Source organism: Apaloderma vittatum, unplaced genomic scaffold (genome assembly GCF_000703405.1).
Source record: "Apaloderma vittatum isolate BGI_N311 unplaced genomic scaffold, ASM70340v1 scaffold3945, whole genome shotgun sequence".
NCBI classification, from domain to species: Eukaryota; Metazoa; Chordata; class Aves; order Trogoniformes; family Trogonidae; genus Apaloderma; species Apaloderma vittatum.
In genome coordinates, this window is record NW_009716328.1 from 95,527 (window position 1) to 105,529 (window position 10,003).

At 38.8% G+C, this 10,003-nt stretch overlaps 1 protein-coding gene across 1 annotated transcript in view; it reads right to left on the reverse strand.

Annotated features, from left to right (window-relative positions):
• PPP3CA (protein phosphatase 3, catalytic subunit, alpha isozyme) overlaps positions 1–9,402 on the reverse strand; it is a gene marked incomplete at its 5' end in the record, with an annotated part of 50,151 nt that extends 40,749 nt beyond the window's left edge. The window contains 3 exons of the mRNA XM_009869479.1: positions 5,523–5,662; positions 7,846–7,991; positions 9,291–9,402. Coding sequence (XP_009867781.1) covers positions 5,523–5,662; positions 7,846–7,991; positions 9,291–9,402 — 398 coding nt within the window. The remainder of the gene's footprint in view (positions 1–5,522; positions 5,663–7,845; positions 7,992–9,290) is intronic.
• Between the last annotated feature and the right edge of the window lie 601 nt (positions 9,403–10,003).

Genomic DNA, 10,003 nt, shown 5'->3' on the forward strand with positions numbered 1-10,003 from the left:
GAAGAGCGTTGACTCACGGTGAAAACAAAATACCCCACTGCTAAACTAGAGAGATGTTATTCCTCATGGACCAAGCGGCTGTGATATTCCCTATTTTGGCATCCCTTTTTCATTAAAATGCTTTATGCATAGCTAACTAGTTCTGAGGTCTCTTCTGCATGATCACCGATAACTTCTATGCAGTTTTGGAAGGAAGCAATACTTTGCTTACAGGAACCAAAATGGTAGATGTTTTCAAATTGCTCCTCCATCAATACCTGGAAAATCTGTACGGATTTAACCTAATGGGTTTTTTTTTCCATATACTTCATCATAGCATTAAAAGCAGAGGCATAAGCATTTCTTCAAAAAGAGGACACTCAAATTTAGCCCAACAGCTTCTCTAAGATTATATGCACATGTACAACCAGGTTTTCAACAAAGCCCATTGGCCTCACCACTTCAGTCTCCAAAGGCTGAAGGTAAATGCTTTCACTGCTCTGCTGTCCTAGGAAGCTCCCAAGAACATCTCTCTTCACCTGCTTTTTCTTGCCCTCAGCTGTGCAGTCTGCAGAGCTGCACTGAGCAGGAGAGGAGGGAACTGCACAGGATTAGAACAAAGCAGCACATCTCTTTTTTGCAGAGTCATTCTTTTAGGATTGGATGTGTTCCCAGGTCTGATAGAATGCATGAGCAGTTCTACTAACACTGCTGGGCAGATAACGTGAGGGCAGCAAAAAGCTTCTGGCCTGGAAGAAGCAAGAACAGAAAAGCAGGCAAAAGAATCCATTTAAATTGCTGCTACCGCAAAAGAAAGCACCACAACACTTATACAACCGTGCCTCACAACCCAAGTGCAACACACTACGGTCTTTAAAACCTTTTAGCAGACATTCCTCTAGTCCTTGCATACTCACAAAATTAACATATATGTAAAGGAAACCACTGTCTTGACGTGTTGGCAGGGCCAAAATCATTATTCTACCCCTGAGCAGGCTGAACCATTTCACTCCTGTCCAAGGTGGGCAAAAGAAGCTCTAAGAGGAGCCTGCAATGCCAGTCACTCCTGTCACTAACCATTTCTACCTTTGTCGTTTTGTTGCTTTTGAAAAAAATCTAATGTAGTCGACAGCCAAACAGCTTTAAAAAGCTCAACATCCCTTAAGAACTGATACTAAACTCACTGTGAAAACCCAAGATGCTGAAGCACCACGTCTCATAGAACTTCTGGGTATCTGCTCTACTTCTGAGGCCATCCATTGACTTTGGCCAAGCTCACACCACTCACACTCTTGTCAATAGTCAGTGATGAACCAAGTCTTATGCACACAAACGATCCCAGAAAGCATTACCCTTGCACATGGGCTCACCCCTGATAGGAGGCCCCTGATAAATTTTACGTAGGATAAGACACTGCTCATTAACTCAGTGGCACAACCAAACTCCCGATGTTCTTTCTCAGAGCTTTTACACAACTGAAATGAAACAAGCTGGGCATGGATCCAATTGCAATTTTTCATGGTTAGGACCATGCATGCTCACGGTAACTTTGTCCAAATGTGATGAAAGGACATTTTAACTCTTCATCCGTCCAGCGAGGCTTAGAAAGAAGAGAGTTTTCCCTATGCCCCAACAATTGCCCAAATCTAATTAGTGGCTGTCACTCCATAAGTTAATAACATTTTCAGATAGAAAAAGAAGTCCAACTGACTACTTGAAGCTTTCTGATCACTGAAAGAAGCCCTTCTCAAGACGATAAGTAGCACTGTATCTTGCCAAGTCAGATACATTTCTTACAGAAATGCCTGAGTTACTGTACCACTAGTCCATGAAATAAGTGCAATGAGTCACTGCCAGTATCAGTACAATCAGCTAAGTGAAAATAAATATTCACTAAATAAATTCAAGGCAAAACCAGATAATCTGATAAACAAAGAGGAAAACTTCTTTACTGGCTGGAGTAGCTGAAAAATTGAGGTGGGAAGGGAGGGGGGAATATCACTCAGGGACAAATTAATTCCCTTGTTATAACATTCCCTGAATACGACATTATTCTGGGTAAGGATGAAAGAAAAGCTTCACTTAACTCATAATTAAAAAAAAAACAATTTACACAACTAGCAGTCCATTAAGTACTTGAACTTTTCGACAAAACTGCAACAGACATGACCATGACATGAAAGGACATACAACAATCAGATTCAGAAAGGGGAAACCTCTTCACTCTTCACTTTATGGCACAGAGAACTTAAATAAATTTCCAAGAATTACTTAAATTTCACAGTTATTCCTTTCACTGTCACATAGCACTATTATTATTTTCAAGAATCCACAAATTTTGATAATCCACACAGCAAGATGCTGACGGGTGCAAAAGGCGTGCTTTAAGCATTGACTCTTAGCACCCTTGAAAACTAAGCTGAATATTCTTTACATCTCAAAATCACAGGTTAGGCCTGTGGTTTCAAGACCTGACATTTTATAGTGCAAGCCATAACAGTTTTAAGAACTCTTACACAAAAGGAAATTTCTTGAAGAACACAATCAGTTCAAAATGTGAAAGGCTGTATGTGAGCGGTCACTAAGAAATGCAGTGAGAAGCTTGTCAGACTACTGTGAGCTGCAGTCTTCATACCTTCTCATGTGTGTGTTCCTCATACAAACCGCTCAACGTTTCACATGTGAGTTTGGGATGAATGAAGAGTATTTCATGTACTACTGAGCTGGAAAGTCCCGTTAACATGTTGTATGTACGCAGCTAGAAAGCCACATTACTGCATTTTGTTATGGAAAATAACTTTAAATCAGAGAAAAGTCACTCGAAACTTGCCATTATAATGAACATGTCTGATAAAAGTTATTTATTACACTTACTCCCTGCAATTAATGAAGATATTTTAATAATCTAGAAATAATTTCCCTAGCTCACATGTGTGCCTGGAATCTTTGGAACCTTCCATTAAAATGCCCACTGCTATCTTTTAACTTTGCTTTCTGGAAATGACTGAAGAAACTAACAAGTTTTATTTACTGAAAAATAAACTAATTCCTTCCAATCAACTGCATAATTCAGTCCTTCCTTTACAAGCTGAGTAGGCTGTTTAGGAAAACTAATTCATTTTTCTTGGAAGTAAGTAGAAGAGGCAAGCAAAATTAGACATTGAACACCAATGGATACTTTTTTTTTGCTAGGGATTATCATTAGGTAAACCATTAGTGGCCTTCCAGAGCAAATAGGCACTTCTTTTAAGAGTAACTCTTGCCGTTATATAACCTCAGATAAGGTGACTCCAATCTAGTCATCTGCTCCGGTCATTAGGCAGTTACATGTCCCTCACATGGGACCTGACAATTCAGTATCTTCCAAATATTTCCTCTTTTCCTAAAATATGTGCTTTTCTGAACACGAGTCAGGACACAGAGTAGATCTGATATATTTCAGGAGGAAATGGATATATATTTTAGGGAAATCTTATGGTAATTGCAAGAAACAGAGCTCTGGAAAAACAACCCTAAAACCTAGAAATTGTTCCAGTATATACTAAGTCCGGTATCTAAGCATAAGGCATGTTTACAAGGCTTTTCACTTTTGTAAGAGAGGTTCATGAGGGGAAACTGCCGTTACTCACCGCTTACAGTGCCTGAGAGTCCCAGGCACGCTCCAGCATTTGGTACTGCTGAGAGGAACAGGAATGATTTCAAGCCCTCAGGGTCACAGAGCCCATTTCTGCACGGATCAATTGTTTGCAACAGTTTGACACCTTCTTTCATAATGAGACCAATCACATTTATTGCGATGTCCACATGTTATTGATCCGAAGGGTAGGACTTGCTCACAAAACGTGGGTGCTGGCAGCCCAGGCTGCAGCGCAGACCGCTTTGGTCTCAGCCCATCCCCACGCGGCAGCAATTACTGCTCCAAGAAAGGACTAGGAAAACCAATTTCTAAATGTCAAACTATCTTATTACCTTCCTGCTAACATTACCAACAAGAAGGTTGATTCTAGCAGCTCTGTCTCCTGGTTACTGGTGGAAGCCAGGTCAGCTATGTTCAAGGTGAGATTTTTTTTAAGGTAACTAAAGGAGCTGAATTCCTCACTTCTGCTGAGCTTGCTGGGAAAAGTTAAACTTGTGTATTGCTAGCATGGCCAAAAGTAGAATCACTCCCTTCAAAAGGCTCAGCAACCTCTTAACTTTTCAATAGCGTCTTCACATTTCTCTCAAACAAAAATTAGTATTTTAATTTAGATTTCACTGGATACATTGCTCATTTTGGCACTTAACTTCCACTCCTCTCAGTTTTGTTACTCTAGTGTGCTTGCAAGTTGTTCTTAACTATTGTGACACTCCTTCAAAAAAAAAAAGGCAGCCAAAATCCCTCAAAATCCCTACACTGTCAGAGGAGGGTACAACGTAATCACTGCCACCACTCATGAGGTAACACAGACACGTCCTAGAATGAAGAGAGAAGGGACGTAGTGCTAGAGAGGTTCTTTGTCACCAGCTGAAGGACACGTAAGAGAGTGCCTTCTGCCTAGTGTCCACGGGACTTGGTCTGCAAACCAAGCCACTATCACTGGAAATGGAGAAAGGCAGCAGTCAGCACCCAGGCCAGACTGGGAAAAGGGAACCATTTGTTCCTTGCTTGGGTCTCCCCATGCATTGTCAAAGAGGGGACAGTGGGACATGCCCCAGCACCCAAGGAAATCCACTCCCTTAATATACAGGAGAGAGTCTTCCAACTCTTGACACAGAGACAGATAAAAACCTTCCACCATGCTTAAAGGACAATTACCACTACTCAGAAAAGAAACTGAGAAGAAAGCTTCCTTTAAATAGTCATGAACTAACCCACAGATTTGCTTTAGATGTCCGTCTGTCCTCATTACTATTACTTTTGTTTTCAGAAATATTCTCACAGTTATATTTTCCTAACAAATATCAATAGAAAGAAATAATTTCAGAAATTAATTACAAGTTGATATCTTTGTATGGGATTGCAAAGATAAATGCGAGTTTCTGAAAGAATGTTACAGGCATTTCTCTGCATTTCAGCTCTTAGCAAGTCCCAGTTAACCAATCCTGAACTTTTTTGGAAGAACTATTCCCAAACACCCATGAAAGTTTGATAGCACTGAGAGGAAAAAAAAGTACCTGTGTATGGGAAATCACAATTTTTAACTCACCCTGCAGAGCAACAGGTAGTGAGTTTTCTAATGCTGGTGTCTTTCATTCAAAATTAAGTTCTAATTTTACCAGAAATGTAGTTACCTATCCCCTTCTAAAATTAACACATTCATTCTCTAACTTACAAAAACAAGCAAAGACTTTGGTGAATAAAATTAAGCCATTGTAAGTTTTCCAAGTCGTAGGTGAGAGCAAGATACAAATCAAGAAAACATGAGTTTACTGGGAAACAAGGCAAGCCTGCAGAAGAAAGAGGCCGAATTACCTAAGAAGTGCCACAAACTTCAAGCAAATATTTATACTGCAAAACCAGAACACGTTCACACAGAGAAACCCATTCAAAGTGGTCATCTCACCTGTAGAAGTACGAGCACCCCCTGACTGTGTTGTGAGTAAAGTGTTCCTGAGTCTTCTCGTTCCCAAAGTCCTCCAGCGGGTCTGACCACAGGATGTCACACATAGGTCCGTATGCAGGTGGTTCCTTGAATCGATCTAACTAAGAAAAATAGGAGACAAAGAAATACTAACTTCTTTCAACTATGTATCATAGAAAACTGAAGCAAAGTAACTGGTTTTAATTCCACATGTTGGCAAGCAAAGACCAAAAGCAATTAATTTTCTAGCTTTGGGTTGCTCTTAGCTTTAAAGCAACGGATTCTGAATAACAGTAAAACATTCCTTGCTAATGCTGAGAAAGAGAAGGAACAGATAAAACAAAAAATTAGGAGATACAGTGGTATCCCATTCTATATGATTTTTTGAGCCATTTTTTTGTTTTTCTACATTTTTTGCAAGTATGTCAGTGAACAAGAGAGAAAAAGGTATTTCTGTATTTCATGATTTTTCAAGCATCATGTCACTCAATGTGAGACATCTGAAGAAAAAATAAAAGTTACTTCAAAGGTCTCATTTTGATTTAAATACATTTTCACAAAAAAAATTGTATTTAAATATCAAGAAAACATCTCTGCGTTACAGAATCTTGCCATGACATTCTTGTTGCTCTCATAACCTTAACCCTAATTAAGCAGCTAAAAACTCCTTTTTCTGTCTGACTACTGGTATTAAAAAAATCTAGTTGTATAGAATCATACTGCAAATAAGGCAAAATACAGCAAAATAGAGAAATACTAAAAATTAGTCTTCCTCTGCAAGAAGTGTTTAATATAAAAATACCCCTTTTAAGATGGGTGTATGAATCAGGCTTGTAGATCGAAACATTCTCTACTCTGATCAGAAAGATAATGACTTAGTAGCATACCTAACACACCTTTCTTTTTTTCCCCCCCAAAAAATAATTCTAAGAATCTGGTTTATATGCTTTCAACACTCTTACTAAGAGTTCTCTACAATTTTGCCTTTGCATCAACAAAATGAAATATTCCTAGCATACTTACACTTCTAACTTTGCTTCAGCCCTCTACCAATTAATACTTTTGCAACTATAATTCATTTAAATTAAGTAACAACTCAAAAATGTGTAAAACCACTTTCTGCTGAGTGTCGCAGATTAATTAACCTGCTGGAGAAGGAGGGCAAAGAGAGGATGTTAATGACCAGAATCCAGAATCTGAGAACTAAACAACTTTACTCTGTTGAAAATGCAGTTAATTTTTAGGCAGAGAACATTTTGCTTTATGAGACAGGGAACCTTTACAAAACTTTACACTCAGCAAACAAAACTTTACACTCAGTAGCTTTTAAAAGCACAGTCAATACCTTAATCTAATTGCTTTTAAACCAAAACAAAACCAAAATATTACTTTCTCAAGGTTTTTTGTTGTTGTTTGGTTTTGGTTTTAAAACATATTAATTTCTTAGTAGGCTACAAATTAACCTCAGAATATAATTTATCTTTTAGTAACTTTAAAGCTCAGAAGTATATATGCATATTCGTGAGTCTCAAACTTCAAGAAACAAGTAAGATTTTTTTTCTGCTAGAAATACTAAGAATGAATGGTTAAAATGCCTCCTTTTCCAAAACGCCTGAAAAAATGGAATCCTTGATAATGTGCAACAACACTGCCTAATGTGAACAAACTGTTTGATGTTGCTCTCTGAACTTTCGCAAGACTTATAAGAAACTTCTCAGAACACACAAGTATGATACAAGCATCAATCTACTTCATTTAGATAATCTGCTAGGCACTCAAGTGCAGTACTATTAAAAATGTGGCAGGACCTACTCTTGACTCTTTTTAAAACAGTAATGTTGGTTTGACCATATTCATTGCAATCATACCATACTTTTTTTTATTTAAGTTTTGTGAGATTTTTTTAGAGCTATTTTTCTCTCTTCTCCAAGAAAGGGCAGAATGCCTAACAAGGCACGTGGAATCATCAGATGGTGAGCTAGCAGATAATACTTAATGTTGTGTATTCATTTACTTCTAAATACGTATATACTCAATGCACTATTTTTTTTAGAGTGCAAAGATGATAAATCCTTTGGGTTTACTGCATGCTGGTCATTGCCTTACCTCAATAAAATATGACTAATTGCAGTAATTCCTTTTATGTTCTACTTAAAAAGACCTCTGAAAGGTGATAATGTCACCATTCAAATCAAAATGGCATACAAGTAACCTACACAAATGAATGACAGTGAGAAAGGATTCAGGTTTTAGTTGCTGATGATTAATTGGTCACTTACTAAACCTGAGCACTACTCAGACTTACTTTTCTGATGTCATCTAGGGTGTTGATCTCTGGAGACAAGCCACCGTGTACACACAGGAATTGTTGGTTCATCAGAGCAGCCAAGGGAAGGCAGTCAAAGGCATCCATGCAGGCATCATATACACGTTCTGAATATTTGATTTTACCTTTTAAAGATTAAGATGGTATCAGAAAGTGCCATTAATATTTAAGAAGAAAAAAGATATTAGGATACTGCTTAGTATCTCAATCTTGTTCTCACTTCTCTCTCTTGCACTGAGGACTGTACCAAAGCTTGCCTTATGCAAAAAAAATATTAGGATGATTATTATTATGCACAGCTGGAAAAATTCTTCAGATCCTGAGGTGAAAGTAATAGAAGTTCTGCCAAGTTTATTATATTTTTCTAAAAAAAAAAGTAAATAAACAATTTAACATACCATGATAGTCAGCCATGGAATCTATACAACAATCCTTAAAAAGTCTACTGAATGGTTATCATCTACTACAATATCACTCAATATACTCCCTATCAATTAATTGGACATTTAGCCCAGTCCCTTACAATTAATTATCTATAGAAATGCCATCACGAAGTGGACACTGTAGTACAATTAAGCTGAAATGTTAATTTACCAATATGCATATTAAACTCAGCAAACCATGAAGCCTTTGAGCCAATTAACATTTCCTTTATCCCCAATGCTAAAACGGAACACAGACTTATGACAACAGCTTCAGCTTACAGTGCCACGGGGCAGGGAAAAGTCATTGCGCAGGTGAAGGTCTATATCTAATGAGCTTTTATGTGTCACTGTGTCCCTTCCTGATACTCAGAAAGGAATCGCTACAGAAAGAACATACCAGACAGTTAAAGCCAACTGACAGGGTAAATGGGAGAATGCTACGCTTAAAGGAAGAAAAACCCCACAAAACACAACATAAAAATCCCTTGAGTTTTTCTCCTGCTGCAGATGAGACCTGGTGAGATGTCACCTCCTCCACTAGCAATGAGACACCTGTCACAGAGGTGCCAGAGCTGGCACGACTGCAGGTTTGAGACTGCCAGGCTGCTGCAGATCGGCAGGAGTTTACCCAGAGCATCCTGGCCCAAACGGCCCCACGGCAGGCCCGGGCTGCTTCCCAGGTCAGGCTGGCAAGCTGAAGTGCCTTGACACCTGCAGCACTAAACAACAATCCCTCCTTCGCTGACTTTATATGGGTGGTCGGTCAGTACCTGCTTCGAGGCAGGGGGTCTAACCCTCTCTCTTCACCCCAGAGACACCCTCTCCAGCCCCTGCAAGATGACTGCCCTCTCAGGGAACAGTAATTATGATTTAAAATTAATGATGGTTAACCTAGAAAAGTACATTTAAAAATTACTGATGGTAGACCTGTATCAAATACAAAACAACACATCAAATTGTTGAAAAGGGAGATAGGAGGAGAGGTTAAGGTTGACTTACATTCTTGCTTAAATGTGAAATACTCTGTTAAATGTCTACATTCATGATTCCCACGAAGTAAAAACAGTGTTTTGGGGTAAAGGATTTTCAAGGCCCACAAGTACAGCACACACTGCAAAACAGAAACAAGAAAGAAAAATATAATTCATAATTAACAATTTAATTCAAACACTTATGTTCCCTTCCGCAAAAAAAACCCTACCAGAATAAGAAGTATTCTGTATGAAACATTTATTTTCAATGGGTTAACTTCACGCTTCATACATTACATGCAAACCTTTCTCTGCACTTCACCCTGGACTGGCTGAAATTGGTATCAGTATATTCTGATAAAGGTTTACAATTTTGCTAAGTGGTATCTCCCTGCTCTCTTCAGTGTCAACCGTGTAGTTCAAGGCTCAGCAATTTGGCACATTACACAACAACCGGTGAAAAACGAATTGGATATAGCCCCTACTATGGGAGAGACTCTCAAGGCCATACAGCAGATGAAAACTGGCAAGGCAGCTGGGATTGATGGAATCCCACCTGAAGTCTGGAAGCACGGAGGCCAAGCACTCCATGCTAAATTTCAGGAGCTCATTGTGCGTTTCTGGGAAGAAGGCGAACTATCACCAGATCTCTGTGATGCAGTCATCATCACCCTATACAAGAAGAAAGGAGAAAAATCAGACTGTTCAAATTACTGAGGTATTACTTTGCTCTCTATTGCT